Consider the following 22,867-nt stretch of genomic DNA (forward strand, 5'->3'; position numbering starts at 1 on the left):
GCTCCCCGAGAAATGGTAGATTCTGACATTTGGGGTCCCACACAATGGGGCCTGGATTTAAAGGCACTGGGGTGGGCTTCCCCACACCTAAAGCATCGTAGTCCGAAATTAGGCTTTCTACCTCCAGGGAGCCAAGAAGAGCACAGGAGCCAGAGGGGCTGATTTTCAAATGAAAGAGGAGCCTAAGAACGAAAAGGAAGAGGCTGTGCTTCCTGAACCCCCCTGCCATTCTCCAGGCAGGGATGCACCTACATTGTTCAGAATTAGGTGGTCAGAGATCATGGCCTGCTGTGAGGTGGGACTCACAGGTCAGGTTTGGGAAAGGGCCCAGATGGCCGAGTGCCCAGGTCATTCTCGATACATAAAAGGGCAAGTGAGAAGTACAGGGGTAGAAGGCAGAAAGAACCCTCACTTGGCCCTCTACCTCAGAGTTATGGTTTACCTTAAACTGCTACCATCATCCCGAAGTTTGCCTCCCCCCCGCCCTCAGTTATGGCTCTGGGCCTCCAAATTTAGTGAAGAGATTTTATAATGGGTAGGCTCTCCACTCTTACGCAAGCAGACCAACATTTTGTAATGTGGGGTTCCCTTAAATCAGACTTCTTGGGGTGAGGAAATGGGGTGAGGGGAGAAGCCCGTCCCAGCTCCCGCCACAAGTTTCAAATCTACCAGTTACTGCTCATGGGCTACGCAAAGAGAAAGGATTACCTTGATCCCCTTGGAAGCAGCAAAGAAAGCCAAGTGAGAAACTTAGTACAGTTTAGAGCCGCATTAGCAATCGCCTCATTCATGCACAAGCATTATCTGAATGAACAGACATTCCCGTGTGGCACAAACCATGCTTCCCGGGCATGCCAGCAAAAACTAAAACAGAAATGAAAGAGTGCACCAGTCTACAAATTCAGAAAGCTCATACCCTGGCGTCTCTGGGCAAACTCTGCACTAAAGCGCCTACAGAATAGGGAGAAAAAAGGAAGCCTTGTCAATGCTTCCCGCACACTCTCTGTGACTTTGCGAATGCGCCCGGGGACTCTGCTTGGGTGAGAGTGTGCTGGGGGGAAACTTGTGCTCAGAAACACAATCACATCCTTCTGGATGTCGCGGGGAGTTATGCACAAAGGACGCTTTGTTTCCGAATCGAGTCCGACTCATAATTTAGCCTAATAATTCCCAGGGTTTCTTGGTAGGGCCGCTTGCCTGCTGGAACGGCTTGCATTTTTGTGCTGGGGCAAAACAGGTTACCTTTATTTTCTGAGAAACTCTTCAATCAAAACAGGTTATATAATCATAAGTGATAATTGGACCAAATGGTATTATTATCTGCGCTGAAGAATAGGGAGCGAGCACATCGCTGCACACGACACCCCCGGCTGATGTCATTTGCTGCCAAATTGAGCAAAACGGGGAGGCTGGGGGCACGCCAGTTCTCGCAATTAGACACTTCCTTCACATTAATTATCACTTCCCCGGACATCTGCTCTTTCTTCTGTTTTAGTGGGACTTTCAAATGAAATCCGTGGGTTTCTTCTTTCACCTAAGAATGTTCAAGTGTGTGACAGAAGCAAGCCGAGGTCTGAGATGGGAGCAGGAGGACGCTGGGGCTGCAGCGCGGTTCAAAGGCAGAACTTGTGATTGAACGCAGGGCTGTTTTTGGGGTACACACAGGTTGTATAATATGCTCCATATTATACAGTGTGTACAGAGTAGGCATACAAGCACAGACACTGCGCATTTATATATACACGAGCTTGTATATATATAGAACATAGAGGCAATCCGATGCTATTTTTCACCTTGACTTTCAGTTAAAAACTGAAAAGTAAAGCAATCTCAGAATGTTTCTTTCTCATTTCACAAGCATATGGTTATAGCTGTATTGCTTCACAACTGAAGATGAGAGGGGCAAAAGGAAGAAACCTGGTGGCAAATTCAGCGGATTGTAAGTATAGACCCTTGGCGGCTGTGTATTCTGCATGAATGCTTAGTACTGGATGCTCATCGAACACCTGGACTTTTCCAGAGTGCTGCGAATACTTACTTGACAATTCCCTGCCTCCAAAGGAAAGCAAGTTAAAACACAATACAAGCATTAAAGGCTTCTTTCCAGGCATCTATAAACAGTGTTCGTAACATCAGACGTGGGAGGAACTGCCAAAAATCTCAAACGCAGCCAAAGGCTGGAGGTTTGGCATTCTTCAGCAGATCTAAATCCTTCCAGATTCAGATTCCATCGGAAATGTGACTCTGAAAAGCTTTGCTGAGGTGGGAAAGAGAGGGTGCATGAGAACATTCGCTCACTTTTCAGTCCAATAAACTCTTTATAGCTGGCTGTCCCAGCTGGCACTCAGGATGGGAGAGCCAGGAAGGGAGTGAGCACAGAGAGGAGAAACGGGGAGGGGAAGAGCCTGTGGGGAGGGGGGCAGGTGGTGGGATCCCAGAGGGGTGGAGAAGAGACACAAAGGGGCCTCTGGGGAAAAGTGGGACTTTGAAGTCACTCAGAGAACCGAAGAAGAGTTTCCACTGGGCAAGAAACTTGAGGGAGACTAACAAAAGAGCAAACAAATTAATCAGGAGAGAGGACGATGGACAGGCTTGAGCTCTGAGAGAGCAGAAGAGAAGCTTTGCTGAGGAAGCGAGAGCACAGGCAAGAAGCCAAGGGGAGGCCTCTGGCCTCGAGCACCTGACTGGGTGTTAAGTATTAAGGCAGCAATGTTCTTGTTCGGCCCTGGGGGTGCAGGCTGCAACCCCCACCCATGCCGATGGGTAGTCCCTATGCACGGGCCCGTGACCTCCGTGGAAATGGCACATTTGGGCAGCGAAGGACCAGGAGAAGGTCAATCAGTGCTGCAATCCTGTCGTCTGGTAGCTTGGCTGCCAAAGAGAAAGCTTAGGCTCACTTGGAGACGTGTGGGATCTTCCTGACACAAGATCTCACCCCACGGAGAGCCCCCAGAGGTGGCTGGGGCAGTGTTTGCCCTCCTTGCCCCCGCCACCACCGGGTGCTGCTAGAGCAGAGCACATGGTGACTGGAGGTGTGCAGGGGAGGGCTCCGAACCAAGGCTCTCAGGGAGGCATCTGAAATGACAGGAGACGCGAGGAAAATCAGTCGCACACAACCCCCTCCCGCCCCGGATGAGCACAACATGAGAGCCAACTGGGGAGTGATGCTCAGAAAGCCGGGAAGAAACAAAGTTGTTGCAAATAGCTGCTATAAAGAAAGGTGTGGGTGTGGAGAAAAATCAGCTACATTTAGCCAAGTAATGCAAGTTTAGGATTGTTTTCAGTGTTGTTAACCAGACAATGTTCAAAGGGTCCTTGGAGGAACATAGCTTTCTTCGGATTCCAAGATGTGCCATAAAATGGTCCAAGAGTTTTTGAAATGTCTTGGGAAACTAAGCTACTTTTGGTCCTTTTTGGTGGGAACCAGCAGATGATCTGCACGTTGTTCAGCATCGTCCTCCAATGAGATCTATCAGTCCACGCGTGGCCTTCAGGTACTCACACTAAATTGTGTTTGCACCTATGCATTTTTCTGGGAGAAATGAGGCACGTCTTTAACATATTTTCAAAGACATATGCGATTTGAGAGAGAGAGAGAGAGAGAGATTAAGAACCATGCTTTCAGATAAATCCAGGTTGAGGAAAATTCTACAAAGCCATGGGAGAGCTCCATTATCAAAATAAAAGGAGCTGGATTCTGTTAAATATATTCCACTGTCTTCCAGAACCACCTGTAGAGCTGCTCAGTGGTGACGTGGAGTGGAAGGGGAAGAGTCTGACAGGAGAATTATGGGATGCCCTGAGGGAAGCCGGCCAACTTCAAAATGCTTTGGACTGAAGACTATAACACAGCTCCTCCTCCCCTACCTTTTTTTTTTTTTTTTTTTTTTTAAACAAAAGTGGGGATATAATCCCAGACTTGGCCGCTTTAAGTGAATCCCAATTTATATGGGTGAAAAATGGAGGGCATAAAGACTAGAAAGGAGGGAACTGTGAGTAAAGTGGGCAAACTACTGAAGAGGCCACTCCCACAATCCAAGGGAAGGATGATGAAGACCTAGACTAAAGCGGTGGTTGCGGAGAAGGAAACAAGGGGAAGTTTAAAGAAATACTGGCAAAGTAGACTTCAAGAACTTTTTAAGTGTTTAGTCTAGGGGTTGAAGGAGGAAGAATAATTCAAGTGGAACACCAGTTTTCTGCCTGGGCACCTGGGTGGATGGTGGTACCAAGGACTGAGCCAAGAGAAGAAGAGTCAGACAAAAGATGATGAGCTCCCCTGTGGCATGTTAAACTTTGGACATCTGTGGGCCGGAAGCTCAAAAGAGAGGTGGGACTCAGAGATCCCTCAACCAATCAGTGGAATACATGAGATTATCAGGAAGAGAGTGGGAAGCCTGAGGACCAACAGCATGTGAATGGCTAGAAGGGGGTGCCAGACGTGGGACACTGAGAAGAAATGATTGAAGAGGTAGGAGGAGAGCCAGGAAAGATGGTTTCTAAAAAGTAAATGAGAGAAGAATGGCTATAACTTCACTATCCAACATAGTATCCACTGGCGACATGCATCGCATCCAAATTAAGACATGCTATAACCATAAAATAAACACCAGGTTTTGAAGACCTAGTAAAAATAATTTTTAAAAAGAAAATAAAATGACTCATTAATAATTTTCATGATTACATGTGGAATGATATTTTTAATATACTGGGTTAAATAAAATACATTATTAAAATTAGTTTCACCACCTCTTTTAACTTTTTAAATGTGATTAGTAAAAAAAAAAAAAATCACCTATGTGGCTTGCATTTGTATTTCTACCACACAATGCTACTCTAGAAAAAACACGTTCTTCCTTTTAACAAGACAAAGAGGTTTGGGAATCTGAAAGTCACCATATTAGTAGAATGGCAGGGACAGAAGGTTGACTGGTAGAATAGGCTAGAGAGTAAAGGAGAGATTTGGTAAAGCCTGGATGAGAAGAGGGAAGGGGAAGGAAGGTAGGGGCAGGGATATGTATGTAAGTGTCTAAGATCCGTCAGAAGATTTACTTATTTCCCAAACAGAGTTTGGTGGGGAGACTAGAATGCACTTCTTGGCTGAGGACATGGATCTAGTTTGTGGGGAGTGGCATAAGAGATACAGGAGAGAAAGGCAATGATCAGGGAGCACGGATGGCCAGGAGGCTGAGGTCTAAGCACCAGCTGAGGGACGAGCCTTGAATAGGAAGAGGAACATCATCCTTCTGAGAAGAAAGGAAGTGAACAGTTTACATGGAGTGAAGGATGGGAAGCAAAACAGAGGAGAGAAAAAGAAGTGCCAAGATGGAGTTTATGCCCAGTAGCTTCTGTTTTCTCCATGAAGTAGGGTAGAAAAGCCATGTACTAAGAATGGAGGGTGTGGGCAGAAGAATGAGTAAGGGTCAGAATTGTCTTTGACTGTGGAGTGGCTGGCAGAGGGAGCCAACCAAAGACAAGACTGAACATGAAGGAGCAGTGGAGAGGGCTTCAGTGCTCCTGGCAACATGAACTCTGGTGAGGGCAATCTGAGCTAGTGTGATTTTCTAGTCAGAAGAATGGAGGTATGTGCTGTAGGGGAAATATAGGAGTGAAGAACCAAGAAGCTGGAAAAGGGGTATTCAGGCAGACAAAACAATGAAGCCAGGAAGAGCTGATGAATCTAGAAAAAATGGAGGTATTAAGGCATCTAGGATGCTTTAATGAGGATTAAGATCAGGATTACTGGGAATGAGAAATCTAGAGGGGAGAGGTTTAAGTCACTGATGGAGAGGGGAGCTACTAGTGATTCTGTACCCTATGGCTGACAAGAGCTGAGGTTAGTCAGTGGACCGTCAGTGGAACTCCTCTGAGACAGGAAGCTGGTAACTGACAAGGACAGGAAAGGGGAAAAGATGGCAGAGTATGATGGAAACTTCAAAGGAGGGGGTGGGGCTGGTTAAAGAGTGAGCCAATATGCTTTACAAACACCTACAAAACACCAGACCGCCCCATACTTTACAGTCAGGGATGCTGTTTCAAGGGGCACGAATCATGCACCCCAATAACTGCTTCTGTGAACACCTCCCCAGGTGCCACATCACAACCACACACCAACAGAAAAAGAGAGGGTAACAAGCCTGGTAGTGCCATTCCCTCCACATGGAGATCTGAGAGATGCTCAGGGATTTGACAGAAATAGCTGCACCCTAACCCTGCCACCGTCCTGTAAGGGACGCTCTGTCTCCTCAGAAAATCGCTCACCCATGTGTGATGCGTTCTGTAGCTCCGTGAGCCAAATGATTACACTGTAAGTAGGATTTCCTGGGATTTCCTAGGATTACTCTTTCAAAAAAATCACTCTACCTCTGCACATTTTTTAATGATAAAAAGTGAACAAACTATGCTCTAATGAATGGCAGGTTTAATTCCTAAAATTATCAGTTATAGAGAAGTCATTATTTTGCTTCAAACAAGACATAAAATCAAGAGAAGTGAATAAGGGAAATCATTTCTGAAGGTAGCATTAAATTCCCTTAAAAACAAACAAACAAACAAACCCAATTATTCAGCTTTCAGCAGAGTTACACAGGCAAGCCATAGGCCTCTGAAATTATTAATTTCAGCATTCTGGGAATTTAATAGACACCATAACTTCACATCCTCTCACATTGTTGAAGAACAGGAAACTTGCTACCTTCTACCTACTCAGACCAGCCGGGAGTGCAGAACACAACAGGACTAAGGGGCGGAATAAAGAAAACTCAGCCTAGAGAGAAATGCCCTGGAAGAGCAGGGACACTCCTTGCCCTGTTTTGCCCTGCGCACATGCAATCGCTGTCCCTGTGTGAGGGCTGAGCCTGGCTTACACACAACACACAGGCAACCGCGAGTCTCCTAAGAACGAACTCTCAGGCTCTTTAAGGCCAATCCATTATCATAAATGGGATGGAAACAGAGAATTCGAGGCTCCTTCCCATTGATCAGAACAAGCTTCAAGATAGGATGTGGCGGGTTTGACAGATCTCCAAGTGGTAACTTCGAGGGTGAATTCAGAAGCACCTGTTAGCAAGACCGTCCGTTCTTAGCAGCTCTTACAATCTGAGCTCACAAAGCAGCTACTGATCAGTGATGACAAAGGGCCTCTGTGAGGCCAGGGGGAGTGAGGAAAGGGAAGTGCCAGGCTGTTTGTTCATTGATTTCCCCATGGAGGGGAGCACTGTCCTGATTCACCAAGCTTGTCATGCCTCGGGCAAACTTGAAATGGGCAGTGACTGATTAAATACAGCTTAAAAAAAAAAACAAAACAAAACAAAGCAAAAATAAAAAAAAAACTGGGGGGTAGGTTTCTCTCCCTGAACATAGCAGAAAGGTTAGAAGAAAAATTTGACATTACCTAGAGATGATGGTTTCTTTCAATTCAGGGAAATCTAGCTAATCTTTGCAATATTTTTACACTTTGCCACTTGTGAGCATGTTCTTTGTTTCACTGTACATCCGTGGACAAAGCAGCTTTGGATGAAAAATAGGTGTGATGGCTACAATAACACAGACTTTTCTTTTCCAATTCTTTTTGCCTTGGGTTATTTAAATAGTTGTAAACCAAACAGACACTTAATTCCTAATGGACAGACGGTAAGAAGATAAAAATCTTTAACTGAGAGAGCAATCCCATACCAGATTCTACAGGGGTCACACCATGCCCACCAAAGATGAGACCGACCACCCATGGAGGCTAACAAAATGAAGGTAAATGTGGTTGCTGACCAAGAATGGATCTGTGGACCATTTTGAGGACAGATGAATATATTTCAATATTAAGAGAAGCAGGCTCAGTAAATTCATCCATTCATCTACTCATTGGATAAATAGTTGTTTACTATGTACTGTGTGCACAGCACTATATCAGGCACACGGGGAGAACCAGGACAGCACAGTGCTGACCCTTGAGGCACTAAGAGACTCACAGACAAAGCTGACAATCCAGTGGAACTTAACTATCTGATACCATGGACCAATATAGTCAGGACCCAAGGATTAAAGGTGGCTATTAATTTGGGGCTGAAACAAAAACCAAGTTCCTTTAAAGTTTCTTTTATAAATCCATGGTGTATAGTTTTCTTTACAGGATTTTCTTTTTGCCTAAGTTCATAAATCTGGATAAACCGAATCAGAAGAGATAGGATAAAGTAGGAGAAGATCGATTTTAAGGCCTTCCCCATTCAGCTGTAAGCACAACTTAGTTTTCCTAAGTTTGCAAAACCCTAGAGTGCAAGCTTGAGGTCATTTGGTGCTGGGACCCAACTGTTCAGAGATGAAGAAACCAACATTTATAAAGGGCTCAGAATCTGCTTCTAATTGTGGATTGGTAAAAGCTTCTTGGTTTCCCAAGGAGCATATGGCATAGATTGATGGTTAAAAATGTACCAGAGGGACTAAAATATTCACGTAGGAGTAAGCACAGACTCCTCCTTCATAATCCCCTGCTAAGAATAAACCTGGCAATGTCGCCCCAGCATCTCCTCATACTGGGGAGCTAAGGTGGATGAAGGGTGACATAACTTTGCACACCATGGAGGACTGGGAGAGGGGTTCTGCTCAGGACAAATATGCCCCTCATACATGTTTGGGGGTGCCAAAACTGCCCTCTTCATAGTGGAACTCTACTGAGATGGGAAGGAGAGTGTCGCCCCTCAGGATCCTGATTTACTTGTAGGTCCCCAAGTGGGGTTACTGAGAGATACTGAGATGTTGATGGCTGGGGTCAGTCAAACGTGGGTGAGTAGTGCAGGGCACCACTGGTGCCTGGGAACAAGTCCCTGCATGTGGGGACTCCTGGAGGCACCATTCATCTATCCACACGGAAGGAAGCTCACAGCACGTATGAATGAGCAATGACCAGAGGAGCCTGGTCCCCTGGATCACCCATGTCACACAGTCCTTGCCAGAAAAAGGGGATAGTTAGTCTCAGTGCCACAGAGACTAGGATTAAGGGCTGTTGTTTGGAATTGCCTAAAGGCAGAAGCCGGGGGGAAAACTGACATGAGAGCTAGAAAATTGGCCAGGGGTGCCAAATTCTTAGAGGAAGAAATTTCCAAACTGGATTATGGATATAATGACAAGATGCCAACAAGATCTCAGACTTTGATACCCAGCCCATGGATATCAGTGACTAGAAATGAATCTAAACCTTGTTAAATTGTTAAGGAGTTTATTCACTCAATCAATAATCATTTTCTGAGTGCTGGCACTGTTATCAGATTCAGAGAAAAGGCCCTGTATCAGAAATTTTGCTTTCACAGAGTTGACATCCTAGCTGCGGGAGAGCGGCTTTATGAGAATCTCCAAATCTGGCAAACAACAAAGGCCTGTGATTGCCACCTCTTAAGGCCTCTAACAACAGAAGTGGGATTATAGATCAAAGCCCCAAAAGGTCATCCTCCATGAAGCCAATCCCAGACTTGGCAAAACAGAATAAGGACAAAGAATTTGGCAAGCACAACAAGTAGAGAAGGATGACCAAGGACCCTATCCCACTGTGCTGGAGATAACCTCACACAACCTGAAAGAGAGCATGCTGAGGCAAGATTCTGGTCAAGCCAAAGTCAGTTTCGCTAAGCTCATGTGAACACGTTGCAGTGTGTGAGAGTTGTTGGAGAGTGGTGATACCTCCTTCTGAGCTTGCAGGCAGGCATATAGTCAGACGATCCTAAACACTTGGGTTTGTGTTTGGGGAGGAAACAGACTGTTAAAAGGTATAAAATAAGACCTCAGGAGAACAGTAAGGGGAGCCTCTTCTATTTGGAAGAAGTTCTCATAAGTATGGGTGTCTGTTTCATTGGGGTACTCTGGGGACTTGTGAAATCTTACCACTGGCTAAGGAAATGCTGTTAGTTCCTGCCTATGTAACCACGCTGATAGCTTGCCAATACTCCAAAATTAAAGAAGCTTTACATCTCTCACTTTTGTATTGTCATCTTTCCATCGTCGACACCACTGTCCTATTGTGATGACCAAGCAGATTGCTGTCAGAGTGGGATTAGTGCCAAGGACTCCTGCCGGCCCTTGCCAGAATGCAGCCAGCCACTTTCCAGACAAACACTGGACACCTATTGAGGTTTTAGATGTAAAAAGAAGCCCCACGGGAGGAGCTGAATGTCACTTTGACTTTCACTAAGTCAACCCTTGTTGTAAAAGTTAGAGACTCCAGAATCAAAAAACAAGGGGAATTTAAAGATGCCAAAGGTTTCAAATGTTGGAGGTAATGGTAATAGCACAGTTGATATAAAATTCTGTCATTAACTAACCTTTGCTATAAAAAATGGCGAAAAATGGAGAATAATTTCAAATTAAAAATTTTAACTGTGGTGATTTCTACTTTAAAATATGTGAATTATCCCAACTAAGAAGATCCCAAGATGAAGTAGCTTTACTAGTGAAATTTACCAAACATTTGAAGAAGAATTAACTTGAATTCTTCTCCAACTCTTCTAAAAAAAATAAAAAAGGAGGGAGCACTCCCAAACTCATTTACAAGGCCAATATTATCCTGATACCAAACCTGATACCAAAGGACACTGCTGGAAAATAACAGGCCAATATCCTTAATAAATATAGATGCCAAAATTCTCAATAAAATACCAAAAAACTTTACTTAGCTGCACACTGAAAAGATCATTCACTACATCAAGTGGGATTTAACCTACGGATGCAGGGAAGGTTCAAAATACACAGACTATCAAGGTGATACATCACAACAGAATGAAAGAAAAGCATCATATGATCATCTCAACAGATGCAGAAAAAGCATTTGACAAAATTCAACATCCAATCATGAGAAAAACTCTTAACAAATTAGGCATAGAAGGAACATATCTTAACATGATAAAGTTCATATAAAACAAGCTCACAGCTAACATCATACTCAGTGGAGAAAGGTTGAAAGCTTTTCCTCTGAGATCAGGACTAAGGCAAGGGTGACAATTCTCACCACTCCTATTCAACATACTACTGAAAGCCCTAGTGAGAAACAATCAAGCAAGAAAAAGAAAAGGTATCAGAATTGGAAAGGAAGAAGTAAAACTGTTTCTATTGAGAAGACATGATTATATAGAGAGAAAATACTAAAGACTCCACCTGAAAACAATTAGAACTAACGAACAAATTTTGTAAAGTTGCAGGATACAAAATTAACATACAAAAACTCAGTAGCATTTCTATATGCGAACAACAAATTTTCTGAAAAAGATGTGAAAAAATGGATCCCATTTATAATAGCATCAAAATAATGTACTTGGGAATTACTTTAACTACAGAGGTGAAAATCTCTATGCTGGGAACTGTAAGATCTTGATGAAAGAAACTGATGAAGACAGAAAGAAATGGGAAGGTAACCCATGTTCATGGATTGGAAGAATTAATATTGCTAAAATGTCAATACCACCAAAATCCACCTATAGATTCAATGCAATCCCCATTTAAGATTCCAGCAGCATTTTTTTTTTTTTTTTTTACAGAAGTAGGAAAAAAGACTCCTACAATTTGTATGGAACCACAAAAGACCCCTAATAACAAAAGAAATCCTGAGAAACAAGAGCAAAGCAGGAGGTATGACAGGTTCTGATTTCAAGCTAACCTATAAAGCTACAGTCATTAAAACAGCATGGTACTGGCATAAAAACAAATAGACAATTAGAACAGAATCAAGAGCCCAGAAATAAACCAAGCATACATGGTCAACCCAATATTTGACAAAGGAGCCAAGAATATTCAATTGAAAAAAGACAGTCTCTTCAGTAGATGGTTCTGGGCTCATTGGATATTCACATGCAAAAGAAAGAAACTGGACCCATATCTGATTCCACTCTCAGAAATTAACTCAATGGATTAAAGACTGAAAAGTAAGACATGAAGCCTGGAAATTGTAAGAAGAAAACATAGCAACAAAGCCCCCTGACATGGGTCTTCGTGATGATTTTTTGGATATGACACCTAAAGCATAAGCAACAAACTAAAAAATAAACAACTGGGACTATATCAAACTAAAAAGTTTCTGTGCAGCAAAAGAAACTATCCAAAAAGTGAAAAGACAACCTATGGAATGGGAAAAATATTTGCAAACCATGTATCTGGTAAGCGGTTAATAATACACACGCATGTGCGTGTGTGTACACACACACACACACACACACACCCCTCAAAGAAAAAAAAAAAAACTTAAAAAATGGGCTAATGGCCTTAAGAGACATTTCTTCAAAAAAGATATAGGACAGGGGCGCCTGGGTGGCTCAGTGGGTTAAGCTGCTGCCTTCGGCTCAGGTCATGATCTCAGGGTCCTGGGATCGAGCCCCGCATCGGGCTCTCTGCTCAGCGGGGAGCCTGCTTCCTCCTCTCTCTCTGCCTGCCTCTCTGCCTGCTTGTGATCTCTGTCTGTCAAATAAATAAATAAATAAAATCTTTAAAAAAAAAAAAAAGATATAGGACAGACCAATGAAAAGATGCTGAACCTCAACTAACATGAGAAGAATGCAAATTAAAACCACAATGAGATATCATCTCACACCTGTTTGGCCATCATCAAGAAGACAAGATAGATAGTGGATGTGGAGAAAGGGAACACTTGTGTGCTGTTGATGGGAATGCAAATGGGTGCAGTCACTGTGGAAAACAGTATGGAGGTTCTTCAAGAAATTAAAAATGCAACTACCATATGATCCAGTAATCCCACATCTGAGAAATGTATCCAAAGGAAACAAGAACACTAACTTGAAAAGATCTTTGCACCCCGATGTGTGCAGCACCATATGTGCAACAGCCAAGACATGGAAATAACCTAAGTGTCCCTCTAGGGCTGAAGATAAAGAAGATGTGGTACAAAAAGAGTAGAATATTAACCATTAAAAACACAGGAAATCTGGCCACTTGGCATATGTTGTCATTTATATATGGAATCTAAAACAACCAACCAAACTTGCAGAAAAAGAGACAAACTTATGGTAACCAGAGGTGGAGGGGAAGGGTGAGGGGAACTGGAGTAAAGTGGTCAAAGATACAAATTTCCAATTATAAGGTATGCAAGTACTCGGGATGTGTGATATACAGGACACAGAGTAAATCTTCAGAGTTCTCCTTTCAAAGACAAGGGTTTTTTTCCTTCTTCTTCTCCTCCTTCTTTTTTTTTTTTTTTTTTTTTTTTTTTGGTTGTGTTTCTATGAGAGGATGGGAGTTAGATGAAGCTACTGCGGTGACATATTTCACGATATATGTTAATCAAACCATTATGCTGTCAGCCTTAAATTTATACAGTGATGTGAATTATTTCTCAGTAAAACTGTGAAGAAGATAGAAAAAAAGAGCTATATTGACATTTACCCACTACTGCATGATAGAGAAATGAAGAAAGCATATGTGGGTACTAAATATTTCCCCCGACAGTAGCTCAGTCTCGTAATTCTTTATCACTTAGGACAAAAACACTAAGGATGATATTCAAATTTAAAAGTGATTTTCTAATTATATTGCGGACCCCTCTCTGGAAAACAGTTAGTATTTAATTAAGACACAAGGCTAGCTTGATCCAAGTGTATAAAAAGCTTTGTTTCTTGAAACTTTACAATGGGATTAAGTCCATGTTACAGAGCCAGGTCAAAGAGCAGAACATCTAGCCTCCATACACCTAATCAAAGGAGCACTAGAACTATCAGTGTCATCAATTCTACCCTTATGCATAATTCATAAGTAAACTACATTAAACTGGGGCTAAGACAATACAATTTAGGGGTTAAAAACGAACTCTTCTACCTCAGACATTTTCTTAAAGGGAGAGATGAGCTTCCCAGTCGGAGACAGGCAGGATAGGTGACAGCAAGCCCAGTGTCCAGCTGAGAAAGGGAGACACGCTTTAGCTCACTGGGGGATTCTGATTGCTGGCCCTAAGTTATGCAGCTTCTGAGAGGAGAAGGCAGGGGGAAGGGTTTGACCCTCTCCTTCTTCAAGTGAAAGGTGGAAAATATAATGTCACGAAGATAGAAACAGAAAGGGTCAATTATCACATTCTTTTCTCATCCCTGGACAGCCAGCCAACAGCTGCAAGCCTCAGCGCTTACTAATAAAGGGCCTTGAATAACAGACCGCTGCCTCAGGAGCCACGAGAATGCAGTCCCTGAGCTAACCCTCGTGCCCACTTAGAGAGACAGAAGTTACTGGATATTTATATGTCAGTTTCCACAAAAATAGTTCACTTGGTACTTATTTTGTATTTTTCATCACAGAGTTAGGTTTTTGTCTGAATGCACGTTCCAACTAAATATATCAAATAAAAATCTCCATCTTTCCCATTCCCCATGCAGCGAGGAGAGGAGGAGACGGGGACAAGTGTGTCAAACAGGAGACATTTCAACATCAACTAGGAACCACAGCCCAACCACGTGAAACTTGGAAGACCAATGGCTGATCAGCTCAGCTGGGTTTTACTAACAGACCATGTGCCACCTTTGGAGATATTACATATCCTATTTGTAAGTTACAAAAAAGATGTCTTGGTGATCCACCTGTGTCGCACTTACCTCATATCCAAAATTGGTATTGCATGGTAATTTAATCCATACAAAAAAATTGGGTATTGGCACTAGACATTTGTACAGCTCTAAGTTTCTAATTTGTTCTTTTTCTTCATGTGAAAATAAAATAAAAACCTCTGGAGATGGGCCAAGGATGTTCACATCTTATTTTTAAAGATGTGTGAAAATATAAAAATGTAATGTGAATATAAAACATCAATTTTAAACATGACCATTCTCAGTGTACTCATGTTTTCTAGAAGTTAATTCTTCTGACACCCCTGGACAAGGGTATAAAACTATGGCCCATCAAAATTGATCCAATTAAAATTGTATAGAGCTTTAAATGTCTCTAATGATTCTTGATACTGATTTGGCCATATTTACTGGTATCTTGAAATGACTGTATATATCCAAAGGCATCTATAAATGATAGTGATTACTGTTCAACATTAAAATGGCCAGAGGTTCTTTTCTGTGATAATAACACCAGTTTCTATTAGAAAAACAAACAAAACAAAACACGAAAGAAGTACGGGCAGGATATTTTCCACCCCTTCGTGTCTATTCCCCACCCTTCTCTCCTCCTGCCCTGAGCCCTTCATGGCCAGCCTTTGACGACTGCATCAACAGGCACTCTTGCCCTTCAGCTTCTGACTGGCTTCAGCTTGAGAGGGGCAACAGTAGAAGAGGAGAGGGTCAGAGAAGAATGCAACTGGGGAATTTAATCCTCAGAGAGATCCTTGCTGGGACTCTGGCCAGTGCCCTTTAACCTTCTCCCTCACGTATCAGCTCCTTAAGGCTCTCTGCTCCCATGACTAATGCTCCCCACATCTGGGGGAGCCATCAACCTTGGGACACAAGAGTGGTGGAGGGGCTACCCCATCCCTGTTGTTTCTCTTAATCCTGCCCACACCTTTGTGACCAGTCCTTTCATTAAACGTTAAACTCTCCCCAAATTACTTCCTTTTCAGAGTGCTCTTGCTTTCCTATGAGGGCCACAACTGACAGAAAGCTTAGGTCACACCTGAAAGACTGAGGTTATACCTCTCACGGTGCACTAATTCTCAGAAATTCTATCTAACATAATGGGTGCCCTATATTTTATATTCTTTGAAGCCAACCTCAGACAGCCAGAGTCAAGAATCAAAACCAGAAAAGGAAAAGAAAGCTTTCTCATCTTTTAGATGACACGATCCAATATAATCTTTAGAAATACAATAAATATAATACAGCGCATCAAAGCATGACAAAGGCCCTATTAAAACAAGGCAAAAAAAGAGTTGAATTTAAAATATCAGCATACTTCATGATCTTTAAAAAAGTTGCCTTTTTTTTTCCTTTTCTATTTTAGGCCTACAACAAGTTAGGTTATCTCCAGTAGTTATGGGGAACTAATGTGCACTTACAGAAACCAAATTCCATGCTGTGACTGCAAAACCAATGATGAGTGTGGGACCGAACTCTTCTCAAAAACAAGGACAATTTCGGAAGTACATAATGGTATTGTGAAAAAGTCACATATACCAACCCAAAGAAAGGTCTGCTAAGGCCACACAGTGACAATTTAAACATTAAACAATGACAACAATAACAACATCAGGATTGGCTGTACCTAAAATGGTTATACTTCTGCCTCAAGAGACAAATAAAACCTATGCCTTTAAAAAGGAATATATACCAACAGTAACCAATTAACCAGTGCTCAGTTGATCATCAAAAAAATGAGGACGGGAAGAATGAAAAATGATTTTTCAAAAGAAAAAAGTAATTTGTTTCACTGATATGACTGACTTAGAGTATCCAAGTAGTTAGCAGTCTGAAATGTCAAAAGTCCTTTTCCTGTTAAGTTGATGCTATGAAATGCCAACACTTAGGCCAAAGGGTAAAGGATAAAAATGGAATTAGACGTACCTAAAGCTTGGGCCTTCTTGGTAATGTCTCTTAAAGTTGACCTTTCCTCCCTGTCTGTGTACTGGTGTACTGGTCATGGAGTGGCCAAGCACAGAGCCAGAGTTTCTGGAAGAGACTGGGAGGAGTCTGGGGCAGAATGGCAGGGGCAGAGGAGGGGTAAGGATTTAATTCTTCTGCGGGAGTGACAGAGTTTCCAGTGCCTGGCAGAATCTTTACCCCCCAGGAGCATTGCTTATGTTCCAGGAAGAATTTGAAAGACTAGGGGAAGCTGGCTCTTTTAGAAGATAGCGTGTTACCTCCTACTCTGTATATATCTTTAGATATGTAACTTTTCTCATAACAAACACAACCTTTACATCCTCTGACTGTTGACTTCTTCTAAAATTCATATTATTGTAGAGTTGTGCAAAACATGCACATGGCAAAGGCAGGAGTCCGTGACTGTTCCAGACAGCGGAGGATGATACAGACATGGACCAGAGACCCCTGTGTTTTGCGTCTCACTCTCTCTCCTTCCAAGTGGCGGTTTAAAAAACTATCCTCGTTCTGTCCTCTCCTCACCACTGTCTATTTGGCATGTTAGGGTGGTCAACATTACTGTTAGTCATAGGACGATGAAGAGCTTCGTCTGGACCTGGAGAAGACTTCATAGCTCCCCGAGATCCTGGATGTGGGGCTGGACACAGTAACTGATTGAAACTCTTTGGGAGGAGCTAACTGCATTTTCAATCATTTATGTGGGATAGTTTAAATTGGAGTATTTTAAGAGTGTGTATATGACAAGAAAAACGTGGTGGGCAGTAGACACGTCCTGTTGTAGGCTCATACAGAAATCCAATTCTGTTAACCACCTTGGACGTTTACTTCTGGTAGAGGTGATCACACTGCTTATTTATGGGTAGGATAAGACTACTTACCTAAACAGCCAATAAAAGGCTCATATTTTACAGATCACCAGTGATTGGTTCAAGGGTGGTCATGTGATCCACCAGAGCCAATAGTACATCATCAAACATTTGTGAGGACTTGTCAATCAGAGGCAGTTCCTTCATGCTGGACTCTAAGCTTCAGGCACTGCAGTCATTTTGCTACTTGAATTGCAATAACCAGAGAAAGCAGAACTGAGCTATGGGGAGAGAACAGCAAGATCTGAGTTTCCCTATCATATGACACCTAAAGTCACCCTACCCCTGGATTTTTGGACATGTCAGCCAATAGGTTCCTTTTACTTAGGCCAGTGTGGGCTGGGTGACCTCCCTGAAACTGAAAGTCATCCCTTATAAATTAGAAAACAACATATCAACTTGGTGTGACCTTGGTAAAGTGGTGCAAGAAACTTCTAGTTCAAATATCTATTAGGGTAAATTGAAATTCAATTGGCCACCCGTGTGTGACCTAGCATGACTGTGCAGTTTTCTCTGTGTGTTGCAATCTCATTGGCCACCTGTGTGTGGCCAGGCTCAACCACAGGGCCTTTGCTCTATAAAAGTTAGTCTCTGAGGCTGGGAGGGGTTGTCTCTTTGTAAGAGATGGCCCGACCTGTTGGTTTGATTCTCGATGCTTGGCACAAAATAAAGCTTTGCTTGACCTTCGCTTTTTATCAGTCTCACTCCTTGATTATGGACCTAACATCTTATAGGCAACTCTAGTAATCTGGTGCTGAGCAAATTCCAGGGATTTTGTCACCTGATGAGTTCAGGAGAACTGCTTTTACTGAAGTGAGAACATAGTATGTTGGTACTATCCCTTGTGCTGTTATGATGGTAGGCGTTTTGTATCTTAAGTTGCTCTGAAAACCACCCTTCCCCTCCTGTTTTTTCTTTCCAAAAAAGAACTGACATTAAGCGTATTTATTAAGGAATAATTTTAAGTTTGCAGGCAGATGAAGCAGCCATAATATTAAGAAAACAGGGCAAAGTAGAAACGAGGCCAAAAGTTGAAAGCGAGGGGGTGTGTCAGGATGAAGGTGGGAACTTGAGAGGCAGCAGAGGTTAGAAAGGTTGCTTTAGACCAGAGCTGGAGTCAGCAGAGGTTGAAGGAGAGCACTACGGGGCAGCCTGAGTGTGTGGGTGAGCTCTAAAAGCATAGGTTCCCCCAACTGGAAAAGGCTTAAAAGTCTTCCTGACTTTCCTCAGCCCCATGCCACACATGGCAGGTGAGCAGCAGGATTACTCAAGACTACCCAAGGCTGGGTTCTGGCTAGACCAGGGTGGTTAGACTAAAGGGACTAGGCACCCAGTGTGCTAGGGCAAAGTTGGAGTGGGGGGCCCGGATACTTGATAAACACCTGGAAGGGATTTCATCTTTGGTAGGTATAATTCAGTATTCTTTTGACAGCAATTACAAATTTCACTCCATTTTCCCACTTCTCAAAATATTGGAACTAGAGATCATGTGACTGCTGAAGAATCCAAACTCCCGGTGTGTTAGGAAATGTACAAAGAAGCACAATCCAAAGCCTTGCAGCTCTTTTAAAATCAGATAATGGGGTCTAATCAGAAACCATCTAGGACTACCTGTAAAGCGAGGAATTAAGAGACGCAGTTGCTTAAAAACTAACTGGTGCATAACCTGCCGCTGTCTACAAGGCACTGTTTTCACTATGATGGATCCTGTGCTCATCTCATGTTTCTAAAGTGGAAAGGATTTAAATTGGAAGTAGAATTTTCAGAAACACTGGTAAAAGGCAAAACGAGTCCCTGCACCAAGAGGTTGTTCCGCACTCATGCCTCTTGCGATTCTCCAGTACTTGTCTCTGGTTAGTCTCACTGGGGTGTCTTGGCCCGGGTGTATAGAGAAAGCACCCAGGTATCTGCAGGTCTGCGTGGGAGGGAACAACGAAGGGCAGGTCAAGAAGAGCCTCTGTGTCTCTAATCAGGGTCAAAGGGAAGAGTGTCAGGACAGACGGTCCTGAAATATTGGCAGGGAGAAGCCAGGAGCTGCCTGACATCAGACTCTTTGTCTGAGGTCCCCAGCTTTTCTATTTCTGCCTCTCTCTCTTCTGCTTGGGATGCTGGAGTTCACAGAGCCTGTTTCTTATCCCAGGTGAGGACTCAGATGAGATATTTGCCTAGCTTATTGTCAAGAGTCCTCCCCACCCCACTTTCCTTCTCTCATCCTCCTTTCTTACACAGTCTCTGAACATCCCACCTTGACTGTCATGCCCTTCTCTCTTCTGTAGTCCAGATGCTGTCTAGCATCCTATCTCTGAGATTCAAGTTCCCCTAACATTACTGATGAGAACTGGTGGAGACAGCTTTTTTTTTTGGTTCTGATTAGGATTTGCTCCCATGGATGCCGTTGATTCAGACACCATTTACTCCTCCTTCCTTGCTCACTCCTTCCTGCTGTGGTCCAGCTTCGCTCCCAGCATGCCTTGCAGCTGTCATCCTGCTTTCTGGTTACAGCCCACTCTGGGAACTGAAGCTGTCAAGGTTTTTAAGTTACGAAGGATGTTGCTCTGTATAAAAAAGCCTTGATTATTCCTCTGGACCCTATATTTATCTCAAAAATGTTTTGTTCACTGCACTTTTTAACTACACCCTGGTGTGAATTATTTTAAAATGCCAACAGAGTCCTGAAATGCCAACCCCTATATCTCTCAATACTATGTAGCATTTTTTTTCCTTTTGTATATATCAAAAAGTCAATCCTGTGGCTGCTAATATACTTATAAGTGCCCAAACTGATGTGGTGAGGTAGCTTCCAAATTCTGGAGATTTTAAGATTGAAAATTCTTAAAGGTCCTTTGTACCTCACTTCTCACACCTTTTCCTAAATTGAACAGGGATGAGTATTTTTACAGGCCTACCCAAAGAGACCTTGTGACAAGTGGAAGTTCAGATGAGCCTCCGCTTAGGTGAGAAACCAATTGCAGTGTTTGGAGTTGGAATTTGCTTAGATTTCTAAATCTTAGTGGCTGGCCTAAGTCTCAGCATGACAAAGCACTGGGTTGTAGACATCAGCCAGAAACAACCTTGGAATAATAGCCAAGTCAAGTCGTTTCGTAACGGTACATGACATTGGAAAGGTTGGGTAATTTTTCTCCCAAAAGAATGTTTAATTTAGACCAAATGTTTCTAAGGGTGGATTATTTAAGGCTGAGGCTTACTAAGGCACTTAGGTGCATATGGTTCTTTTTTTTCTTTATTCTCAGTAGCAGGCCCTTTAAAATTATTTTCCCTTTGTGGCCTTAGAAGAACAATGTTGCAAGCAAGATAAACTGTAATTTATAGACTACTGCAAAAAAAATCTCTATAATTTTTTTTAATCAAAAGAGAACTCTGAATCTTCCCAGTGACATTTAACAAAGATGCCAGGGATGATTTAGAGATTCGTGTAGCAGATTCCAAATTTGTTTGTGTACAGCATCCCCTGTTTATCAAGCTTATTTTTTTAATAAGATTTTATTTATTTATTTGACAGAGAGAGATCACAAGTAGGCAGAGAGGCAGGCAGAGAGAGGGCGGGGAAGCAGGCTCCCTGCCAAGCAGAGAGCCCCAGTGTGGGGCTCTATCCTAGGACCCTGAGATCATGACCTGAGCCGAAGGCAAAGGCTTAAACCACTGAGCCACCCGGGCACCCCATCAAGCTTATTTTAACATCTAGCAATGAACTGAAGCAGGAGGGGGAAATATTTCTTTATATTTACATTCCCACCTAATTTTAAGAAGTGATAGATAAAATTTTTGAAGCAGTTATTATTAGGCAGAAAGCCACACTGAATGAAAAAAAAAAAAAACAAAACAAAACCTGAATCTCATTAATTATGTGGGACCAGGGTACTTGTGATCACCCAAACCATGTCAATATGAAGTACCCACAGAGAATTCTTAAAACATCTTTGTGATCCATGAAATTCTCTTCAGATGTTAGAGTTTTTAGTGAGTATTTATCCTTCCTAGTATGAATATGTTTAAGTTGAGAAACTGTAGTAACTATGAGCTTTTTTCCTAAGAAAATTGCCTAAGTATTTGGCTATTTCCCTTACCGATGTTCACAACAGCACATCAGAAAGACCTAAAATAACATCTGAAACTCTCTATATAGGATCCCAAGGTGGCAAAAACAAATTGGTTAGGTCTGGACTCACCAAACCCACCTGAACAATCTTGGGCAGGTGAAGAGACAATGACAGAAGGTACGCCAAGTGATACAGCGTGACGCACAGACTCTGGTCAGAACAGAGGATTATTTTTTGTGATCCACAAATATTTCTTCAGGACCTTAGACACCCTCCCACCCTCCTACCCCTTTAATCAGGATGTCTCCTGTTAGCCATCACGTTCCAGCCAGCGGGTGGCTATCCTGACATCCTTTCTGGACAAGAGGAAGCCTGATTCAACCAGATCTCATGTTCATTCAAGTCATATTCCACAACCCACTTCCGCAAAGTGTGACCCATGCTTTGCCATGTATTAAGGGCCACGGGCAATTTTCCCCAGGTTAAGTCTGTATGCAGGTTAAGACTCTGTGCATATACACAAAAGCCTAGTCAAGGTAGCAACTCTGAGGCCAAAGAAAATGAACTCTTGTTGAAATCAGTTTCTTGTCATCAGATGTAATAAATGTGGACAAACCTGGCGACACCATACCTTTCTTCCACCGAAACTTCTTTCAGCTGCTGGTGTGGTTTGGTGCCTTCCATTTCCCTGATGCTCACTGCATAGATCTTGGTGGTGTAGTCAATGGCCTTCTCTCTAGCAACGTCGCTGTCATAGCCTCAAACAATGGAAAGAAACAGGAGCGTGGAGTTGGTTGGCAGTGGGAAGGGAGGATGGGGGGTGGGTTGTGCAGGAAGGGGCAGCAGCTCATGGCCGGTGGGGCTCGCTCACCTCCGTCCTCTTCCGCATCTGTGTCTGACTCCTCACTGTCCACTAGTTTGCTCTCTTGAGTCCCCACGAACTCCCTCGTCCAGATCATCAAGGCGGTGTCCGCGCCGCCCACCGTGAGCAGCACAGAGTCATTGTGCAGCCACCTCACGTTGGTGACGTGCGCGCTGTGCCCCACATACTTCTTGAATCTTGCGTGCTGGCCCTGTAGAGCCAGAAACCCATGAGTACCCCATCCAGAGTCTCATTACTCCTGCCTCCAGACTATTTCATCCGAGTTCTTTTCCAGAGTGGCTTCTAGTGGATACAAAGTAAGCAGTTGATCTAAGCAGCAGTTTCCCTCTGTTTCTTTAGAGTGGAAGCTCCATGAGGGCAGGCACTCGGTCTCTTTTTTTCCTAAAACATCACCTGGCTTGTTACAGGTCCTCAGTATGGAGTTTGTGAGGGAAGGAAGAAACATTAGACTACAGAACCTACTTCTGGGAGCCTAATGAAGTGTATGAAGCTTATTTGTTTTTCTCAAATATCAGATGTACATTCTCCACAGGTCTCTAGTGGAAACTCCTGATG

The 22,867-nt window shown here is 43.0% G+C and overlaps 1 protein-coding gene across 2 annotated transcripts in view; it reads right to left on the minus strand.

The window, feature by feature from the left end:
* The window catches only part of EML6 (EMAP like 6), a 272,951-nt gene that overhangs the window by 23,301 nt on the left and 226,783 nt on the right, over positions 1 to 22,867 (minus strand). The window contains exons 27-30 of one of the 2 annotated variants that reach the window (XM_047743695.1): positions 22,301 to 22,502; positions 22,061 to 22,187; positions 2,039 to 2,053; positions 709 to 717 (exon numbers count right to left, since the gene is read on the minus strand). In XM_047743695.1, the coding sequence (XP_047599651.1) occupies positions 709 to 717; positions 2,039 to 2,053; positions 22,061 to 22,187; positions 22,301 to 22,502 (353 nt within the window). The remainder of the gene's footprint in view (positions 1 to 708; positions 718 to 2,038; positions 2,054 to 22,060; positions 22,188 to 22,300; positions 22,503 to 22,867) is intronic. The other variant, XM_047743696.1, reaches the window with a different exon arrangement.

Source organism: Lutra lutra, chromosome 9, assembly GCF_902655055.1.
Source record: "Lutra lutra chromosome 9, mLutLut1.2, whole genome shotgun sequence".
Lineage (NCBI taxonomy): Eukaryota > Metazoa > Chordata > Mammalia > Carnivora > Mustelidae > Lutra > Lutra lutra.